Here is a 22,137-nt window from a genome sequence, read left to right as displayed (position 1 = left end):
GGGAAACTGAGGCACCAGGGTGATGGGACTTATCCAGAGTCACCCAGCAGGCCAGTGCAAAAGCCTGGAATAGAAGCCCAGCATCCGTCCATCCATCCACCAAGCCACTCTGCTTCTCCTGTATACATGGATGTGTTCACTTTTAATCCTTCTTCCTCCTTCTGCCTTCATTTTTAAGCCCTCCTCCACCAAAGGAAAATTTACAAGCTTATCCTTAATTCACCCTCTTTGACCTAGAAGTTAAAGTATATTGTTCCAAATCACAGGTGCATCAGAGCAGAGAGCTATCAAATATAGTAAACAATATGTACTGCAATACCTAGTCATTAGAGGGTGAATTAAGACTCTGAAGCTTTACAAGTCCACATTTCCCTGCTCTTATTGGCTTATTGCTCAGCCTTAATGCAGTTTTTAATAGGGCTGTTTTTCTGTGTAATGGCTCAGTTTCCATGAGCTGGAGGATACTCTGACTGTCTGGCTTCTCATTCTTTCAGCCCACTTTTTGGATGGGGGAAAATCAAATCCATATCCTATTAGATGGTGCAACATTCTTGTTAATAAGTATTACTGAACAATAGCAAGGAAATCAAACGGGGAAGCAGGGGGGGGGGGGAGACAACATTACAATAGGGAGAAAATAGACAGTTGGACAGAACTAAAGAGAATAAAAAATTGAGAAATGGCAAACTCCACATGAGTAACTGTGCTGGTGTCTGCTGCGTGCTTTTATGTAGTGGTTCATCATGGCAGCTGTAAAGCATGGGCAGTAGCCAAGAGACTTTGAAGGGTTCCACTTGTTCACTTATTCTGACTTCTCTGAAAGCAGGTTCAATGTAGCCTTTTATCTCATTAACAAACGGAGACAAAGACGGGATAATTTCAAAGGCAAAGGTGTTGAGTAGCTGAGCTTTGGGACACTTTTACACATCTTGTTGCCTGTCACTTTCAACAAGCATGTAAAAGGAATATTTTTGATTTAACTAAGTTTTGTGTGTAAGTCTGTGCCTTATTTTAATGTGTGTTGTTCTGGGCTTTCCCGTTTGTTTTGCCTTGTCCTTATGGAACACAGACGCATTAAAGCACTCTCTCTGGTTTGCATTCAGTGTTGCTGTATGTCCGGAAGGAGTCAGAAGAAGTCTTTGATGCACTTATGCTAAAGACACCATCTCTGAAAGGCCTAATGGAAGCTGTAAGTATAAGGGTAGCTCATAAAACCTCGTCTCCTGTCTGTGAAACTGTGACTGTGGCACCTATTTCCCTAGTAAAAACTTTCAAAACAACAAATTGTCTTGCAGCACTTAGAGACCAAAAGAAAAAAAATGTAGATGGTGTTATGAGCTTTCATGGGCACAGCCCACTTCTTCAAATGACAGGAGTACAGAACCAAGAATAAATAAGGGAAGGAGGGAAAGAGGGGGTAGGGGAGAAAAAAATTGGGGGGGGGAGGAGGGAAGGGGAAAGAGGACATTGGTTCAGCTATCCCTTTGAAACGTATCTACCCACTCTGGGTATGTCTACACTACCCCGCTAGTTCAAACTAGCGGGGTAATGTATGCATACCGCACTTGCTAATGAAGCCCGGGATTTGAATTTCCCGGGCTTCATTAGCATAAGCGGGGAGCCGCCATTTTTAAATCCCCGCTGCTTCGAACCCCGTGTAGCGCGGCTACACGGGGCTCGAACTAGGTAGTTCGGACTAGGGTCCTATTCCGAACTACCGTTACTCCTCGTGAAACGCGGTGTACCGGTAGTTCGGAATAGGCACCCTAGTCCGAACTACCTAGTTCGAGCCCCGTGTAGCCGCGCTACACGGGGTTCGAAGCAGCGGGGATTTAAAAATGGCGGCTCCCCGCTTATGCTAATGAAGCCCAGGAAATTCAAATCCCGGGCTTCATTAGCAAGTGCGGTATGCATACATTACCCCGCTAGTTCGAACTAGCGGGGTAGTGTAGACATACCCTCTGTAACAGGAAAAATAAATAGTCTATTAGCACCTCAAAGACTAAATAGTTAAAAGAGGCTTATAAGAACCATTAGTTTGCACTAGGAAAGGAAGAGTACTAACACCAGATTCTACACAGACATCAAGAACCGTTGACACTTTCATTGGTTGGCTGGTTGATAATGAGCGAGCCATCCATAACGCAATTTAAACCATTTGCATGCGAGTTAAACTTGAGAATGAAGTGAAGTTCCAATCCTTCTCAGTGTATTTGCCTTGTGGAATTGGTCTGAAACAAAACAGCAACTTGTAGATCTCTAATGAGTGTCCAGGGTCCAGGCTGATTAAAGTGTTCCCCAACAGGTTTTTATGTGTTGCCTTTTCGGATATCTGATTTGTATCCATTAATTCTTTCCTCTAGGGACTGTCCAGTTTGTCCAATATATATCACAGTGGGGCATTGCTGGCATAGATCACATCACTGGATGTGCAGTTAAATGAGCCTCTGATTTGGTGGCTGATGTGGTTGGGTCCAATGATGAAATTGCTAGTGTAGATGTGTGGTTAGAGTTGGCACCAGGGTTGATTGCAGGGGTTGCTTCCTGCATGCTTATGATGTAACTATATAGCGTGGTTACTGGAAAGGATTTGTTTCAGGTTAGGGGGTTGTCTGTAAGCGAGAATAGACCTTTCCCTCAAGGCCTCTGAGAGTGAGGGGTCATTTTCCAAGAGAGGCTGTAGATGGTGGATAATGCATTGGAGGGGTTTGAGTTGTGGACTGTAGGGCTATGTCTACATTGGCCCCTTCTCCGGAAGAGGCATGTTAATTTCCAACTTCAGAATAGGGAAATCCGTGGGGGATTTAAATATCCCCCGCGGGATTTAAATAAACATGGCCGCCGCTTTTTTTCCGGCTTGGGGAAAAGCCGGAAAAAAGCGTCTAGACTGGCGCGATCCTCCTGAATAAAGCCCTTTTCCGGAGGATCTGTTACTCCTACTTCGAAGTAGGAATAAGAGATCCTCCGGAAAAGGGCTTTATTCCAGAGGATCGCACCAGTCTAGACGCTTTTTTCCGGCTTTTCCCCAAGCTGGGAAAAAAGCGGCGGCCATGTTTATTTAAATCCCGCGGGGGATATTTAAATCCCCCACGGATTTCCCTATTCTGAAGTTGGAAATTAACATGCCTCTTCCGGAGAAGGGGCCAATGTAGACATAGCCTAGGTGATTACAAGTGGAATTCTGTTTTCTCTTTTGGGTCTGTCTTGAAGTAATTCATGTCTGGATACTTTTCTGGCTCTGTCAATCTATTTTTTCACTTCATCAGGTGGGTATTTCAGTTTTAGGAATACTCTATATAGATCCTTTAGGTTTTGTCTCTGTGGGATTGGAGCAAATCCTGTTGTATCTTAGGGCTTGGCTGTATACAATAGATTGAGAAATGTGTCTGGGATGGAAGCTAGAGGCATGAAGGAAAGTGTAGCAGTTGGTAGGTTTCCGGTATAGGGTGGTGGAAATGTGTACATCATTAGTTCTTGATGGGCATTGTTATTGCTGTGGCGGGCTTAGCTCATCAGGGGAGTGGCTAAGTCAGCAGGGGCTCCAGTGAGTTAATGATAGTTCCCGATGCATTCTAAGTAGTGATCTTTTGGTCAAGAATCGCTGGATTCTAGAAATGTTAAGCATGTTTGTTCAGACTCTGAATTCTTAAGTATAGAAAAATAGATCCCAGGCAATCTCCACATAGGAAAGCGGATTAAACTCATGGATTTGTTTTCAAGTAACTACTGATTTTTGGGGTCTCCATTTTTGTGTGTCCATCTTTGAGACACCTTAAAGAGGCTTGATTTTTTTTTTTTTTTTTTTTTAAGAGACGATGCTGCTAGCACTTTGAGAATATCAGACACCTTTTAGGTGTGTCTGACTGGATGTCCAAAAACTTGAGGTACCCAAAATCACTAGTCATTTGAAAATATACACTTCTAGGTTTTGTTTTTCATACAGATCCTCTCTTGACAAAGCTGCAAGCAGAAGCTTTTTTTCCATTAGTATCAAAACTAATCTACAGGGTCCTACTTTGTGGTGATTTCCATATTTGAGGGCAACATTTTCAGTAGTTGCTGAAATGGTTTCTTGAGTGTGTTCAAGTTACTTATATTTCTGTCAGTCTTTCATTACTTTGTTTTGTTTTGAAACCAAACAAAGGCTTCCCTTGAAGCCTAGTAAATTGTATCCTTTCCCAGGGATTATTTTAATACCAGATTCCAGGTATTTTTGAACAGATTAACAGCAAAATATCTATTTTTTGCAATGGGAAAAGTGCCCTTTAAAAAATTCTTCCATAGGAAAAAATGGCTGAAGGGATTTTACTTTAACTTTATGTATGCTATAGCCTATCAAGTTACTTTCCTATCACGCTAATAATGTTTGTGTTAATTTAGATTAATTTGGTAATAATTAAAAACTGTAATGCAAGACATTTTCTAAAAGCTGCTCTCAGCATTCCCATAGGCCCTTTGTGTTAGCTTGACTGATGTCTGGGTTCAGGTGTAATACAGTAGGCCTTATGTCTGCCCAAGTTTGTGAAGGCCCTCTGAATACTTACACAGCAACACTCAACTCCTTGGGGGTTACAGGTCCGTGCCCTTTCCTAGCTGGGGCCAAGACCTGTTGGTATATAAGAGTCTAGCAAAAGCCCCAAATTAGTGGTCCTGCTGCTTGTACCTGTCTGTGGGCATATGCTGCTTGCCTTCTCCCCACAAAGCCAACCACAAGTCTGTTGGTGGGGTGCACTGACTGGGCTGTGTGGCAGTCCAGATGCCATTAGGTATAGGAGCAGCATGGGTGCAGTACAGCCAGGGCCGGCCTAAGACCTTATGGTGCCCCAGGGTGTGCGGGCCCGCCCCCATGGCACATGGCGCATGCACTGCCCAGCCCAGCCCGGCCGGGTCAGCGCTGCTGGTGTGCGTGCTGGGCCGTGCAGAGCCCTGCGGCCGTGGGGGGAAGGACGCTGCTGGCTGGCGCCATGGGGTTGGCGCTGCAGGAACCGGGCATGTGGTGCCTGATGGCAGCTGTAAGGGACGCCACGTGCCCCTTACAGCTGCCATCAGGCACCCCCTGTCAGTTGGCGCCCTGGGCAGCTGCCTGGCTCTCCCATGCCTCCGTCCGGCCCTGAGTACAGCCCAGCCCAGCCCTAGACTATGTGGTGAGTTGGGTTCCCCTGCAGTGCAGTGGCTCTTGCTCTAGGATATAACAAGATGGTGCAGCCTCTGAATACACTTTTCAGTGAGACCCATGTCTACATTACAACCAAATAAAGGGTAGGGTTGCACTTAAATGAAAGAACGTACATAAGCTCACAGTCCAGGTCAAGTAATATGGGGTTATATTTTATCTTTTGTCCATGCTGCAACAGGCCGTTTGCAAGATCAGCAGAAGCTGAGGTTAGCAGATTTCCGTGGTTGCAGAATACCGGTCATAGCTTATTTCTGGTTTCCTGGGACTGAAAAGGGGAACTTAGATCTGGACCTTTAATCCGCACAGGATGGTAGGAAAAATACCCTCAGGCTCAGCAGATGTATTATTATATAAAAGTCCCAAATAATTGGTCCAGGCTGAGTTGAGTAGATGACCACAGGTTGTGATAGATGACCACAAAGGCCCATGGCAATGAATTGACATATATGATAATAAGTTAAGAGCAATGATACATTGACCAATAGGAAAAGAACACTTCAGCATTAGAAACATCCCCTACTGAATATGCATAAAACATGTTAGTAGCAGCGTCACTTAGTATAAAAGTGGGAACCCCCGCCAAGGGGCGATGGGGAGGAGAAGATGTTGTCCTCAGAAGGGCCAGAATGATGTCCCCTGGTGATGGGGAAGGTGAAGATAATGAGAGAGATGATGGGCTAACTACTAAGATTGTTCTAGAAGGAATAGTATAAGTCTATGGTAAGGAAATATGGATGTACATTCCCTATCTTATAAAATTGAGGTGTTTGTGACTATTAATAAAGTATAAATATTGTAAATACACAAGAGTTTCTATAGTGTGAGTGTTGCAACCATGCACATCAGGGTTCTCAATTATAGCATAATTGAATACTGGCCCTGATCCTGGGACAAAGAAGCTGTCAGCTCTAAAGGTGGGTAATGAGAATTTAAATGTAATTTTAGATCAGGCTACAATTCCCACATGCACTCTCAAAAAATTATTTGGTCTGAGACCAAGCTTGGAAAATGTAAGTAAAGTAAATATTTCAGGAGGTGGTGAGCATGTGGAAAAAAAGGAGGTTGGAATGGAAACTGCTATCCTTATTTAACTGTAGCTCTTTGCTACGTCTACTATCCTGCACCACAGTGGGGACTGCAAGGATGTGAATTACAAAGCACCCCATAATTTCATGCTCTAAGTGCACTGTGTGAATGCTACTAGTAAACACTAAAAAGATCCCTGTTTTCAAACATGACTATGATAACACAAGGTAGGTAAGTTTTTAGTTTACACCAGCTGCATCCACGTAGGGCAGCTAAAGCATGACATTTTGGTGTACTCTGCAATTCACAGCCCCATAGTCTTGCACTGTGGTGCAGTGTAGACAACAAATCCTTGCATCGCAAAATGTTGCCCCCTCCTCCTATTGCCTACTGGAGGGAAGGTAAAGTGTAGAGGTTAGTTTTGGGGAATGCCTGTTGAATTTACAGCAAACACTGAAATTGCTGGTCATTTGCTTTTGCTTGCTTGGTGTTTGTCCAACCAGCTCCATGTTAAGGTTGGAGAATTTAGGATAGTGATAGCACTCATTGGCCATTTCCTAATTTGAAATTCTATCATGGTGGTTCTGACGTGCACTTACGATATGTTACAAAGCACTTTGGAGAGAAAGTGGGGAAAAGAGGAGTCTACCAAATCCAATTGTATTGATGTAGCATGTTCTACTGAGACGCTGATATAGGAGTAAGCAGGAAGTTTGTATTAGAACAGATCTAAATCAGGGAATCCTGCACCTGTTACAACTTAATACAAACTGGTTATTTGTTATCAGTGTGAGATTAGAACAAAACCAAAGATAAAGCAGGTTGCCAAAGTAAATTGGACATAGAACAATAATTGCTTTTGTCATGGATTTTATGTAGTTTATTTAATAAAATACTGAATGAGATGACTGCTGTTTCTTTTTTATATATACACATACACACACATACTGAGGTCATTTTGCTGGTTACTATAGGATATTTGTAGTCAACTTCTTTGCTTAACAGAGCATTCACGTTCCTCACCTCATTGCTTTTGGGAAGTGAGAGGCTAACATGTCTTTCCTTCTCCGTGGGAGCTCCTCTGTGTGTGCTCCCCCTCTTCTAGAACATGCCCACCCAGTCTGAAACAGACATTAACACTCATCTGGTACTAGACTGGTTGAGGTGGCCAATCCATTTCTGACACTGAAGAAGAGTAGCACTGGGTCCCACAGCTGGGTTGGAAAGTAGCTTCTGAAACTGGAAGTCTTGTGCATGCCATAGGTAAAAACTCATTCAACCACCAGTGTTCTCTCTTGAGTGCAGGGATGAACAAAGTGTGATCCACAGGGATCCCAGAAATTGGTTTTCAGAAAAATGCAGAATTTGGGGTTTTACAGAGACCCTTCAGTTTTTACATTTTCTGAAAAAGTAAAAACATTAACCAGCTACATTTTGCACTTTCAGCCCATGTCACTAGTCAGTGCACATAGCCTCCCCCACTTGTGGTTGATTTTTTTTTAATGGGCTTTAAATGTATATAGCTAATCATATTCCAATAAACTGCTTCCAATATATGGAGGTTATTAATGGCACCTAGGGGCTCATGCTTTCATACATCTCAAACTTCACATCAGCCTCCAGATGTGAGTAAAATTATGAAAAGATGCTGACAACTTTAAAAACCAACCCTAAAGATCATGTCACTGAGTCTGGCAAGGAGAAATTTAATGTTGATGGTGATGTGCTGTGCTTTTCTGTACCATATTTAGCAAGGCTGTAGATTATACTTGGAGGCAAACAATTGTGGAGCACATGGAAAGGGCTAAGCATAAATTGAATGAAGACAAATGAACACACGAGTTTGAAAGAGCAGGGCCCTCAGCGGCAGTAAAGAAAGAATTCACCGTGACTGGATGATTCCAGCATTTTACAACTTTAAATATATCAAAACATTGTGATCAACTGATACCTGTGTATCGTGTCAGGGGAAAAAGTGGAAAATAAGAAAATAACCATTGAAACTGATCGCATTCCCGACTTTATAATTAATCCACTAGCAAACTGGAAACCCCAATGATTAAAAATTGGCATGTCATGTTGCTTGGCTACATTTTAAGAATATCAGTATCAATCTTGCAAAGCAGGATTTTTGTTTGATTTACATCATTGTACCATGCCTCTGAGTAAAAGTGAAATACGAAATTACCTACAGTCTCCATGATTTAGGATCTGTTTTGTTCTTTCTCCTTATGTTCCAGATATCTGACAAGTACGATGTTCCTTTTGATAAAATTGGAAAAATCTTCAAGAAATGTAAAAAAGGGTGAGTATGTTTCAAGTCGTATCTACAGCAGCTTTCACTGAGCAGCTTGAGTCTTGCACTATAAAGCGAAGGCATGTTTTCCAACCTTTTAATCATTCACATGGCTCTTCTGTGAACCCTCTTTAATTTCTTTAAATTTGTGTTGAATTATGGACACCAGAACTAGACCCAGTAGTCAGTCCTTTAATTGTGCACAGCTTTGGAATGTGTTATAAAGACCTATGCTCATAGGAATCGAAGTACTAAAGCAAGACCACCTGGGAAAACTCTGATTTAAGTCTTGTGCTTTGCTAACTAAACCATCTCTTAGGGCAGTTCAATTTAGACAGGCTTCCATATCCATAAAGACCATTTCAGCAAAAAGAAAATGGTCAGCTGTGTCCTGATTGCAGCAACTGAACCGCCATCCTCGTTGTTTTGCTGTCACGTACAAAGTGGTCAGGTTGTGTGCAGTGGGGTAGCTGTGTTAACTGGCCATTTCACCTTGAATGGTCCCTTGAAATGTGTGTTCGCTACTTATGCCAAACAGCCTGTTCCTCTGTGTATCTAGCTGTGACACGCTGGGTATGTCTAAAGAAAAACCTATATCTGGCTAAGGTTTGCTGGGCTGGGGTTGTATTGAAGAACAAGTCATGCCAAACTAATCTGATAGCTTTCTTTGATAAGATAACGAGCCTTGTGGATAAGGGAGAAGTGGTGGATGTCATATACCTAGACTTTAGTAAGGCATTTGATACGGTCTCGCATGATATTCTTATTGATAAACTAGGCAAATATAACTAAGATAGGGCCACGATAAGGTGGGTGCATAATTGGCTGGATAACCATAGTCAGAGAGTTGTTGTTAACGGTGCCAAATCCTGCTGGAAAGGGATAACAAGTGGAGTTCCTCAAGGGTCTGTTTTGGGACCCGTACTGTTCAATATCTTCATCAATGATATAGATATTGGGATAGAGAGTACGCTTATTAAGTTTGCAGATGATACCAAACTGGGTGGGGTTGCAACTTCTTTGGAGGATAGGGACATAATTCAAAATGACCTTAGCAAGTTAGAGAAATGGTCAGAGGTAAACAGGATGAAGTTTAATAAAGAGAAATGCAAAGTGCTCCACTTAGGAAGGAACAATCAGTTCCATACATACAAGATGGGAAGCGACTGTCTAGGAAGGAGCATGGTGGAAAGGGATCTAGGGGTCATAGTGGACCACAAGTTGAATATGAGTCAACAGTGTGATGCTGTTGCAAAAAAAGCAAATATGATTCTAGGTTGTATCAACAGGTGTGTTGTAAGCAAAACTCGAAGTCATTCTGCCGCTCTACTCTATACTAGTTAGGCCTCAGCTGGAGTACTGTGTCCAGTTCTGGGCGCCACATTTCAAGAAAGATGTGGAGAAATTGGAAAGGGTACAGAGAAGAGCAACAAGAATGATTAAAGGTCTAGGGAACATGACCTATGAAGCCAGGCTTCATGAACTGGGCTTGTTTAGTTTGGAAAAAAGAAGATTAAGGGGGGACATGATAGCGGTTTTCAAATATCTAAAAGGGTGTCACAAGGAGGAAGGAGAAAATTTGTTCCTCTTGGTTTCTGAGGACAGGACAAGGAGTAATGGCCTTAAAGTGCAGCAGGGGAGGTTTAGATTGGACATTAGGAAAAAATTCCTAACTGTCAGGGTGGTCAAATATTGGAATAAATTGCCAAGGGAGGTGGTGGAATCTCCCTCTCTGGAGATATTTAAGAACAGGTTATATAGACATCTGTCAGGGATGGTGTAGACGGAGCTTGGTCCTGCCTTGAGGGCGGGGGGCTGGACTCGATGACCTCTTGAGGTCCCTTCCAGTCCTATGATTCTATGATTGCTATAAGGCTGGAGCTTGAGCACTGGGATCCTCCCACCTCACAGGTTTTTGAAGTGTGGACTGCAGCCCAAGCCTAGATACCTGCATAGCAGTGAAATGGCTCTACAGCCCAAGTCTGCTGGTGTGGGCCAGCCATGGGTGTCTAGTTGCTGTGTAAACATACCCTCTGAATACCTTGCCCAGACCTGAAGAAAAGCTCTGTGTGGCTGCCTCACCACCAGAAGCTGTTTCAATAAGAGAGATTACTCCAGCCACCTTATCTCTGCGTTTGTTAGGTGTCCTGCTGAACCAGGTCAGAGCCTTCTGAACTGTCAGTGTGTCTTGAAACTGATTCAGCTTCATAAAGATTGCGTGTCAGGAGTGCTCTGTTGAAAAAAGTTTTCCCTGCCCAGGAAAACCTTCAAATTTTCAAAAACTTTCCTAGTTTGCTGGGACAAACTTGAGACCTTCTGTTCTATTCTGCAAAAAATCCAGACACACACTCTACGCAAGAATGGCCAATAGCCTGGTGGTTATGGCACTTGCCTGGGATGCCTCCAGGATCCTGATTCAGAGTAGGGACTTGTACCTGGGTCTGCTGCATCTCAGGTGAGTGCCTTCTCCACCAGGCTATGCTGGGATGGGTCTGCCTCAGTCTTTCCTATTGAAGCTGTTCCACTTTGTGCAAATAAAGAAATAAATAATCATTGGGCCAGAAATAGAGAGCCCGAGTCTCTAGCCCAGTGCTTAAGGCATTTACCTGGGATGTGAGATCCCTGGTTCAAGTCCCTGCTCTTGTGAATATTTAATTGTTTATACAAAGAGGAATCGGGCAGAACAGAGTCTTGGAGCTGGTTCTTCCATGTGTCTTGTATCCAGGTGAATATCACAACCAGGCTATTTGTGTGTGTGTGTCACATGCTTTCTCTCTCCCAGCTCTCTTTGTCATTTCTGAGATCATTCTTCCTCCCTTTCCTATGAGCCAACCTGGCAGCTGTTTCAGATTGTGGACAACAGTTAAGTGTGGCTGCAAGCCAGAACAGCAACTTTTGAAGCAGATTAGGTCAGGTAAACCAGGTCAAGAGATGAGGGGAAGCAGGGATACCAAGTTTGTTGTTGGCAGTCCAAAAGTGTTCTGTTAGGTTTAAATGAGCGATATGTAATGTATTTCTGGTAACTTCTGCACTTTAAACTAAAATACTTACCTTCCTTATTAGAATCCTGGTCAACATGGATGACAACATTGTGAAGCACTATTCAAATGAAGACACCTTCCAGCTGCAGATTGAAGAGGCTGGAGGATCTTACAAGCTCACTCTCACTGAGATCTAAAGTGAAAGCCATCAAACCACTATGGTGTTTATATGAAGGTCTCAGGTGAACAATTTTCTGTAATTTAGCCTGCAGAGTAAAACACTAATTGCTTTCTCTAGAAGAAATTCAATGGGTTGAGTTCTTCCAGGGACTGGAGCAGTGTTTGTTAAACAAAGTTAATAGTCACGTTTCTGTTCTCCCCAAAGGACAAAACAAAGCTCATTAACTCACTGCACTTGAAATGAGTGAACAAAGATATCAGGAATTAAATAGATAATATTTATGTACAAACAGTAGCAAATGGAGAGGGGAAGAGAAGCCCTGAAATATGACCCTTTATAGTGGTGACATCTAACTTCTACTTAGGCTCAAATGAATATTTAATAGATATCAGCTAATAGTGTCTTATTGAGCTGCTCTCTGCTAGATGCATCTGCACAACTCCCATTGGTGCTAATGGGAGGTACAGGTGGGTATGGGAGATTAGACTTGATAATGTTTACTGCTGAACAGGGCATGTTGATGAAATCACTTGTATAATTTTGGGGGAATGTAAAACTGCCTTGCTCATGAAGAACTTACCTATGTTACTGTGTGAACTCATTTGACATAAAGCTGTATTGTATATAAGTGCAATATATTTTTGAAGGTTTGTAAATGTGTACATATGAGTCATATATATATATATATAATATATATAAAATATGGTGTTCATGTATATAAAATGAATATATGCAATGAAGTCTCGCTAAAAGGATTCCATTTATAGGCAAACAGTTATTTAAAAACCTTGTATGCTCCAGACCTGAGTGCATATGATATATTTATAGAATGCACAGAGGTGTCTTGTTTAAACAGGAATTTCCTAAGCAGAAGGTACAATGCCTACTGTACTTGTAGGCTCCTTTGTACAGTGAAGTTTGGTGGGTGAGGCTTGGGTTGTAAAAGTTCTACGGTGCCTGTGTTACTTCTATTCTGCACCTTCAGGGAGATTTGTGTATTCTCAGTCTTGAACCTGAGAAGTGGTGAGGGCTTGTGCTTCCAGGGCCTAAGCTACTCTCTTGAGTTTGTGAAGAAATTGTCCTGCTTCAGGATTTCTCACACCACCCTCTGAAATCAGAGCTGACTACTGTCAGAGGCAAGATACTGGACTAGATGGGCCACTAGGCTGATCCAATTTTGTATTTGCTATGATCCTGAGACCTTGTTCATGCAAGTGCACAGAGAAGAATTTCTGACTGAAATTCGGCTGAAACTAATATTATAGTTCTGCAATTGTGCTGAGAAGTTTAAAAAGAGAAAGGTTCAGATGATGATTCTCTCAATGTAGTCTCTTGTCATATATAAAACATTTTCTAAACCCTCAGCCTGTTCCTGAAGGCAAAACCCCAGTAGGGCCAGATAGCACAATGCTCACAGTTCAAGAAGGTGGTATAAAGTGATAGGAATGGGCCCCGTAAGCTGGCAAGCACACCATGCTCAGTGTACGTTGTGAAGCACCAAGCCTGGAGCTGCGAGAAAAGAAACTGAGCAGCAGCAGCTGGTGACCAAAACACTTAATTATTTTAATATTACTTATCTTCATATTTAAAATTGCTGCTGTGCATTGTCGTGGAGCTTTACTCTGACCAGCCCCCATCATCTAGCACAAGGCCTGCTTCTTCACATTACTTCTCAGTGCACAATTTGGTGCAGGGACAGGGATCTGCTGACCTACTTAGTGCTCTGTTTTATGAAAATCTCTGTATAGGTTTTTAGCAATGAGAGTTCGGCTTTGGCAGACTGCAGACAGCCTGAAGGACTGAACCCTGAAAGAGAAACGTGTATGCAATGTCATGGGCATGTTGATGAGACTGTACCCAGCATATAAGCTCTCCTAAGCACGTTCTGGTTTTAAGAAGAAAAAAAAAAGTCTTCTGTACCCCAAGTTTCTATGAATCTACTGCAATTTGGGCTTTCATTCGTGAATTCATGGGGGAAATGTTACTGTGGCTAGGGAATTGCTATACACTCATGTAGAAATACAAATATATATTCATTTGTATTGGAAGTGGAAGTTATATTACAGATAATCAGTCTAGGGCTAAGGAAGTAGATTTAGATGTAGACTTTACAATAATGTTATTTCTTATTACTGTTATTTTAATGAAGTATGTAATTTAAATTAGGGTTTGTTTTCCACTATAAAATACTCTGGGAGATGGGTCTTATAAAAATAGCAATATTGTATGTTTTATGAAACTGAGTTTTTGGTCTTGCCCTACTGTTTTTTAATTATATAATTGAAGATGTATTTCAAACCAAAGCTATTAAATTTTATATGTCCATTTCTAATATTGACTCTCTTACAATTTAACAAATTTTGGCCTTCCTTTTGCGATGACAAACAAGCAGTTTTCAAATAAAACACCCCCTCTCACCTTGTTTCCTGATTTCTTTTGGTGATATCAGAAACCTAACAGAGGACCCTTTGGGTTGTATCTCCTCATAGCAAACACCAAAACTGTGTTAATATCATTCATTAATTGGTTTCAAGCCAATTGATCATGTCAGAAAGAGAGCGAGAGAGAGAGAGACAGTGTATGTAGGCATGTGCACACATGCATATTTTGGCAGTTATTAAGGCAAAGGATCTTTGGTTGGTTCCATTGAAGTTAAGGGCAAAACTCCTGTTAGTTTCAGTTGTCAGGATTTCGCCTGTTGTTCTGATTGAAATTCTCCTGTAATTCTGCTGTAACTAATATTATAGTTCTGCAGTTGTACTGAGAAGTTTAAGAGAAAAGTTCAGAAGATGTTTCTCTCAATGTAGTCCTTTGTCATATATAGAAAGCATTTTCTTAGCCCTCAGCCTGTTCCTGAAGGCAATAGTTTTTTTTTTTTTTTTTTAAACTTGAAAATCTGCTGCATCAAAAGCACCAATTTGCATGGCCTGGTTGCACTTTGGTGAACACAGTTGGCCCATTGCTTACAGTTTGGTACCTTTGCAAATGTAATCCTGTTTGGCTGGAGACTTACAGCAGAGCTGCCCTGAATGAAACACTAGGTATTCTCAGTCCTGGCTCTCCCTGCTGCTAGCTGGCACGGGGTACTCATGGCTTTCCTAGGGGATATGACAGATGTCTCTGGAATTACAGTTCTATATTGGAGTGAACGGCTCCTTCCTGGACTTTTCCATCAAGTGGGAAAGGGAGGTAAGTTAAACTCATGTTTTGTGTGGGGGTGATTGTTTTAGTGCTAGTGAAAAGTGCCAGACTGGGCTGGTGAAGGAAAATGGTTGCTTCACCATAGAAGAGGTACAGTATATGCCATGGCAGCACAAGCTCCTCCGTCTTTGCTTGCCCCACTTCTCTGCCTATTGCAACTCTGCTGATTTTTACTCGTGAGGGTGCCAATGGGGGGGGAGGGGAGATTTGGCTTTTGTGACGTAGGCGTCTGTATCCAAAGAGCACTAAATTATTACAAGCTGCTGTGGTCAATATGAACCTGGGTTTCATGCAGAGGGGCATTATAGAAATGAAAGGCTCTATAACCTGGTGGCACTCACCCCTAGTCTGCCACTCCCCCAATCTGTCTTTCCAGTGGGCAGTTCCAGTGTCTCCAGCTCATCTGCAACGGACTCCGAATTACCTTGCTGCGTGTTTCCTCAGTAGTGCTATAAGGAAGTCTATTTGTAAAGGACATTTCTATTTCTCTCAGTGCAATATTTAGAGAACCTTGTAAGATGACAGGTCCCTGCTGAACTAGGGTTAATGATTACTAATATTTGTAATCTATAAAGAGCTTCAAAGAGCCCAGAACAGAGGGCTGGCTGTTGCTTTGAATTCAACCTATTTTTTAAAAAAATGTGAAGCCAAATCTCCCCTTCCCCCCATGGAACCCGAAAGGCAGTCAGGCTCTCATCAGAAAGGTCACAGTGACAGCTCTTTCCCGGACCTGGTCATTAGATGTATTACTTACCGTGCAGTGAAAGGGATTGCAGGTCTTTCTAAATTTTAGTTTTGATCATTTAAATATTTGCCTTCATCATTTTTGTGGTGTCTTGTTTGTATAGGGCTATATTTCCATTATCTGATTTCTTTGCAGGTGCACACAGTTTGGGAATTGGTGGCATGCTTAACGGATTAAGTTTGATTTATTTTGCAATAAAAAAATGTGCCCAGTGCACTGTCCATGGGTCTGTGTACAAATATATCAAAGAAAACAACTCAGTGACCAATGTCAACTGGACTAAACTCCACTACCCCTTCTCTGTCATCAGTCTTCTTGGGCAATTGCCTGAATAAATAACTGAGCTGTGTTCTTCCCTGTAAATCAATGAACTTTAGCCTTTTGCTTGACTGACATGTTAAAAAAAACAAAACTAATGTGAAATACTGCACTGAGCCGGAGTTGGAAGTTCACCCCTAGATGATCTCAGCTGCCGTGTAGTGATGCTGGAATGAGGGGCAAGGAAGTCATAGCCTTCCCACTTGATTTTCTCAAGGTAGATCCTGCCTCTTCCCTCCCCCACCTCCAGGCTCCCTGTCCAGAGCTGATGGAAGTGGAGGATCTGCACTGGCTCTTTATAGCTTCCCCGGGGGCTTTAGTGGGCAAGGCTGTGGCTCCAAGGCCAAACCCCTGGCTAGAGTCAGACTGGGGTAAGAGCTGCACTATGTGGGTAGCTTTGGGGAGCAGGGGTCCCTCCACCTGCTTCAGGGTAAGAGATCCAGGGGGCAGGGACATGGAGCGGGAGCTGCTTTTGACCCACCCTGGGCAACTTCTGGTGGGACTCTGGGGGAAAGTGGGGGCAAGGCCCCATAGGCAACATTCTCTCTATTTTTTTCCATCTGTATGTGAAATAATGTTGTGCACTGAGGCATGTGCAAATATGCACCACCAATAGAAACAAAACCTACCTGTGGGTGTGGACACTCTTCTAACCAGCTGGGCGACACTGGAATCTCTGCTGAATGTCCGTCTGCTTTTGGGAAGGCACCAATGCCCTTATTCCCATGATGTTACTGAGGGAAAAAGTTGTTGGAAAGGGATTGAGGACCCTAATCACCTGGAGCTTGTGCATCTTGATTTGCACTGAAAGCCAGTGCTGGCTTTGACTAGTAGGTGTTAATGCTTCAGCAGTTACAAAATGTGGAGCACCGTCAGAATGGGTGAGGGTGAGCTATGCAGTGTGTCCAACAGCTGCCCCAAGAGATACCAGTCTGACACAATGAGTTACATTGACCAAGGGATCTGACTCTCCATTTTAATAGTTGCAGTCACTACTGCCAATAGTAATTCTAGCCCCAAATGTATAAAGGCAAGAACTCCATGCAGACAGGAGCACTACAATAGGAAGTGCAGGTATTCCCAGTCCCTCCTGCTGGAATGCTCCATGGAGAAAGGAGGTGTTCAGGCAGTGGAGGAGAGCCATGGGATGTGCATGTGCTCCCTGGGAGGTTGTTCCAGGATGGTAGGGGGGAAGGTGCAAGTCTGAAATGGAGCCAAAGGGAGAGCTCAGCTGAGAGACTGATGAAGCCCATCCAGCTGCAGCTACGTGGAGAGTTACCTGAGCCCTTGGATTGTGCTCAGCCTCTAGGGGAGAGCTGAAGTAGCCAAGAATTGGAATTTGTAATGGCAGGATACCACAGAGATAGGAGTGCTACCTTGTGCTTTGTCACCACAGAGATAGGAGTGCTCCCTTGGGCTCTGGGTAGTACATGTATGTGGGTAGTGCTGGGTTTTAACCAGCAATGTGCCACCTTTAGTTTTACTTAAAAAGACTAGCATGAACTTTGCAAACATTAATAAGTGAAATCCAGTGGATCATGTCTATGGCCAGGGGCTGTCTGTAGATGTAGGATCTCCCTTGCTTAACTTTCCTTCAAAGCTGCTAATCATTCATTGTGCTAACATGCTTGGCAAAGTTCTTAAAGTGCTTCACAAAAGGACTGGATCGTACCCTCCCTTCCTTTTGCAGAGGACAGGCGGGGCAACAAGCAACTGACAGAGCTGGGCACAGAATCCAGGTGTCCTGATTCCCAGCCCTCTACTCCAGAGCTGGCCCACAACATTTTGGCACCTGAGGCGGGGAGCTCAAATGATGCCCCCATACTCCCTTTTCTCCTGCCTGCCTGTTATGTCTCTTGTGCCCTCCTTCCTCCAGCACAGCACTCCACCATCTCTGTGCATCTAGAGCAGAGAGAATACATGTGCACCAGCAGCAGACAGTTTTCTACACTCTGGGTCCTACTGGTGCTCCCCCAGTCTGGCACCTGAGGCCTTAGTTCGCCTCATGGTAAGGCCACCCCTGCTCTGCTCAAGCTTTGACCCCACTTGCCTTCTTACTCGCATTCCAGACTGGTAACAGGAAATGTACTGATCAGCCCTGGGAACGAGGCCTGATTTAGATTTGCTGTTCTGACAGCCCCTGTTGTGACCAAGGTAAAGTCATTAAAAAAGCAATGAGGATGAATGCTGCAACAGTTACTGCCTTCTACCTTATCCCTCCTATCAGCAGGGCTCAGGAGTTTGGTTTATTTTCCCCTGTGGGGCATCTCCGCCTGTGTTCCTGCTGTTCTGCTTTGTCAACAGCCAGCTGGGAGCAGCAGGGGCCTGTATTGACAGGCTCTCTCATGGGGAGCTCCCAGGGTTGAGACACTCTCTAGCCTAGCCCCTTGTTTGAAGTAATTGAGAGCTGAATGCATTTCATGTATTGTGGTTTCAGCCAAAAACGTCTGAATCATAGAATCTTAGGACTGGAAGGGACCTCGAGAGATCATAGAGTCCAGTCCGCTGCCCCCGTGGCAGGACCAAATACTGTCTAGACAATCCTGGATAGACATTTATCTAACCTACTCTTAAATACCTCCACAGATGGGAATTCCACAACTTCCCTGGGCAATTTATTTCAGTTTTTGACTACCCTGACAGGAACTTTTTCCTAGTGTCCAACCTCAACCTCCCTTGCTGTAGTTTAAGCCCCTTGCTTCTTGTTCTATCCTCAGAGGCCAAGATGAACAAGTTTTCTCCCTCCTCCTTATGACACCCTTTTAGATACCTGAAAACGGCTATCATGTTCCCGCTCAGTATTCTCTTTTCTAAACTAAACAAACCCAATTCCTTCAGCCTTCCCTCATAGGTCATGTTCTCTAGACCTTTAATCATTCTTGTTGCTCTTCTCTGGACCCTCTCCAGTTTCTCCACATCTTCCATGAAAGGCGGTGCCCAGAACTGGACACAATACTCCAACTGAGGCCTAACCAGCGCAGAGTAGAGCGGAAGAATGACTTGTCGTGTATTGCTCACAACACACCTGTTAATGCATCCCAGAATCATGTTTGCTTTTTTTTTTTTTTGCAACAGCATCACACTGCTGACTCATATTCAGCTTGTGGTTCACTATAACCCCTAGATCCCTTTCTGCCATACTCCTTCCTAGACAGTTGCTTCCCATTCTGTATGTATGAAACTGATTGTTCCTTCCTAAGTGGAGCACTTTGCATTTGTCTTTATTAAACTTCATCCTGTTTACCTCAGACCATTTCTCCAATTTGTCCAGATCATTTTGAATTATGACCCTCTCCTCCAGATTAGTCGCAACCCCTCCGAGCTTGGTATCAACTGCATACTTAAGTGTATTTTCTATGCCAATATTTAAATAGTTGATGAAGATATTGAACAGAGCCGGTCCCAAACAGACCCCTGCGGAACCCCACTTGTTATGCCTTTCCAGCAGGATTGTGAACCATTAATAACTACTCTCTGAGTACGGTTATCCAGCCAGTTATGCACCCACCTTATAGTAGCCCCATCTAAGTTGTATTTACCTAGTTTATTGGGTAAAATGCGAGACCATATCAAATGCCTTACTAAAGTCTAGGTATACCACATTCACTGCTTCTCCCTTATCCACAAGACTCGTTATCCTATCAAAGAAAGCTATCAGATTGGTTTGACATGATTTATTCTTTACAAATCCATGCTGGCTGTTCCCTATCACCTTGCCACTTTCCGAGTGTTTACAGATGATTTCCTTAATTACTTGCTCCATTATCTTCCCTGGCACAGAAGTTAAACTAACTGGTCTGTAGTTTCCTGGGTTGTTCTTGTTTCCCTTTTTTATAAATGGGCACTATATTTTCCCTTTTCCAGTCTTCTGGAATCTCTCCTGTCTCCCATGATTTTCCAAAGATGATAGCTAGAGGCTCAGATATCTCCTCTATCAGCTCCTTGAGTAATCTAGGATGCATTTCATCAGGCCCTGGTGACATGCAGGCATCTAACTTTTCTAAGTGATTTTTAACTTGTTCTTTTTTTATTTTATCTTATCTTCTAAACCTACCCCCTTCCCACTAGCATTCACTATAGTAGGCATTCCTTCACACTTCTCAGTGAAGATCGAAACAAAGAAATCATTAAGCATCTCTGCCATTTCCAAGTTTCCTGTTACTGTTTCTCCCTCCTCACTGACCAGTGGGCCTACCCTGCCCTTGGTCTTCCTCTTGCTTCTAATGTATTTATAAAAAGTCGTCTTGTTTCCCTTTATTCTCGTAGCTAGTTTGAGTTCATTTTGTGCCTTTGCCTTTCTAATCTTGCCCCTGCATTCTTGTATTGTTTGCCAACATTCATCCTTGGTAATTTGTCCAAATTTCCATTTTTTTATAGGAATCCTTTTTTATTTTTAGATGATACAAGATCTTGTGGTTAAGCCAAGGCGGTCTTTTGCCATATTTTCTATCTTTCCAACGCAGTGGAATAGCTTGCTTTTGGGCCCTTAACAATGTCCCTTTGAAAAACTGCCAACTCGCTTCCATTGTTTTTCTCCCTCAGTCTTGATTCCCATGGGACCTTACCTATCAGTTTTCTGAGTTTACCAAAATCCGCCTTCCCAAAATCCATTGTCTCTGTTTTGCTGTTCTCCCTTCTACCATTCATTAGAATCATGAACTCTATGATTTCATGATAACTTTCATCCAAGCTGCCTTCCACTTTCAAATTCTCAACCAGTTCTTCCCTATTTGTTAGGATCAAATCTAGAACAGCTTCCCCCCGGTGCTTTTTTCAACCTTCTGAAATAAAAAGTTGTCTCCAATGCAGTCCAAGAACTTATTGGGTAGCCTGTGCCCCGCTGTGTTATTTTCCCAACATATATCGGGATAGCTGAAGTCTCCCATCACCACCAAATCTTGGGCTTTGGATGATATTGTTAGTTGTTAAAAAAAGCCTCATCCACTTCTTCCACCTGGGTAGGTGGTCTGTAGTAGACTCCTAGCATGACATCACACTTTTTTTTAATCCCTTTTAGCCTAACCCAGAGACTCTCAACACTTCCATCTCCTATGTTCATCTCCACCTCACTCCAGGTGTGTTCATTTTTAATACATAGGGCAACACCTCCTCCCTTTTTTCCCTGTCTATTCTTCCTGAGCAAGCTGTACCCTTCTATACAAACATTCCAATCATGTGTATTATCCCACCAAGTTTCTGTGATGCCAACAAAGTCCTAATTGTACTTATTTATTAGCCCTTCCAGTTCTTCCTGTTTATTACCCATACTTCTTGCATTTGTATATAGGCATCTAAGATACTGATTTGACCTTGCCTCCCAGTTTTGCCCTGATCCTCCTTTCTCTCTGCCATTATAGCCCACACTCTCTCCCATTTCTGACCCATCTCCCAGGTCTCCATGTTCTCCACTTACCTATAGGCTTTGCTTACCTGTCCCCGTCAAACCTAGTTTAAAGCCCTCCTCACTAGGTTAGCTAGTCTGTGTCCAGATAAGGTCTTCCCCCTCCTCGAAAGGTGAACGCCATCTCTGCCTAGCAGTCCTTCTTGGAATAGCAGCCCGTGGTCGAGGAAGACAAAGCCCTCCTGGCGACACCTACGCAGCCAGGCATTCACCTCCAGGATGCACCTCTCTCTGCCTGGGCCCCTACCTTCGACAGGAAGGATTGAAGAGAATACTACCTGCACTCCAAACTCCTTCACCCGTACTCCCAGAGCCCTGTAGTCACTCTTGATCCACTCGGAGTCACACCTTGCAGTATCACTTGTGCCCACATGGATGAGTAGCATGGGGTAGTAGTCAGAGAGCCGGATAATCCTTGACAATGCCTCCGTAATATCTCGAATATGGGCCCCCGGCAGACAGCATCCCTCCCGAGATGAAATGTCAGGGCGACAGATGGGCGCCTCTGTCCCCCTCAAAAGAGAGTCTCCGACCACCACTACCCTACGTTTCCTATTCGCAGTGGTGGCAGCAGACCTCCCAGCCTTGAGGGTACAAGGCTTCTCCTCCTCCGTTGTAGGGGGTGATTCCTTATCTCCTGTATAAAGAAGAGCATAACAGTGGGAGGGTTCGGAGCAGGGGTGGAGCAGTGCCTGCTGCCAGAAGTAACCAGCTGCTAGTGTCCACCCTGAGCCGTCTCCTCCTCCACCAGCGGTGTGCCCGCAGTCCTGTGTACTGGGACAGCTACCTCAACTGTCTCTTCATGAACATGG

General features: G+C 43.5%; 1 protein-coding gene across 3 annotated transcripts in view; it reads left to right on the top strand.

The window, feature by feature from the left end:
- GRHL1 (grainyhead like transcription factor 1) overlaps positions 1-12,017 on the top strand; it is a 58,833-nt gene extending 46,816 nt beyond the window's left edge. For all 3 annotated transcript variants that reach the window (XM_075923510.2, XM_075923509.2, XM_006123606.5), the window contains exons 14-16: positions 1,104-1,189; positions 8,443-8,507; positions 11,562-12,017. In XM_075923510.2, coding sequence (XP_075779625.2) covers positions 1,104-1,189; positions 8,443-8,507; positions 11,562-11,676 — 266 coding nt within the window. In that variant the 3' untranslated portion in view covers positions 11,677-12,017. The remainder of the gene's footprint in view (positions 1-1,103; positions 1,190-8,442; positions 8,508-11,561) is intronic.
- Positions 12,018-22,137: the final 10,120 nt, after the last annotated feature.

Source organism: Pelodiscus sinensis, chromosome 3 (assembly GCF_052426305.1).
Source record: "Pelodiscus sinensis isolate ZL-2025 chromosome 3, ASM5242630v1, whole genome shotgun sequence".
Taxonomy (NCBI): Eukaryota; Metazoa; Chordata; order Testudines; family Trionychidae; genus Pelodiscus; species Pelodiscus sinensis.
The sequence above is the reverse complement of the archived record's forward strand: the minus strand, read 5'-3'. Positions and strand labels throughout refer to the sequence as shown.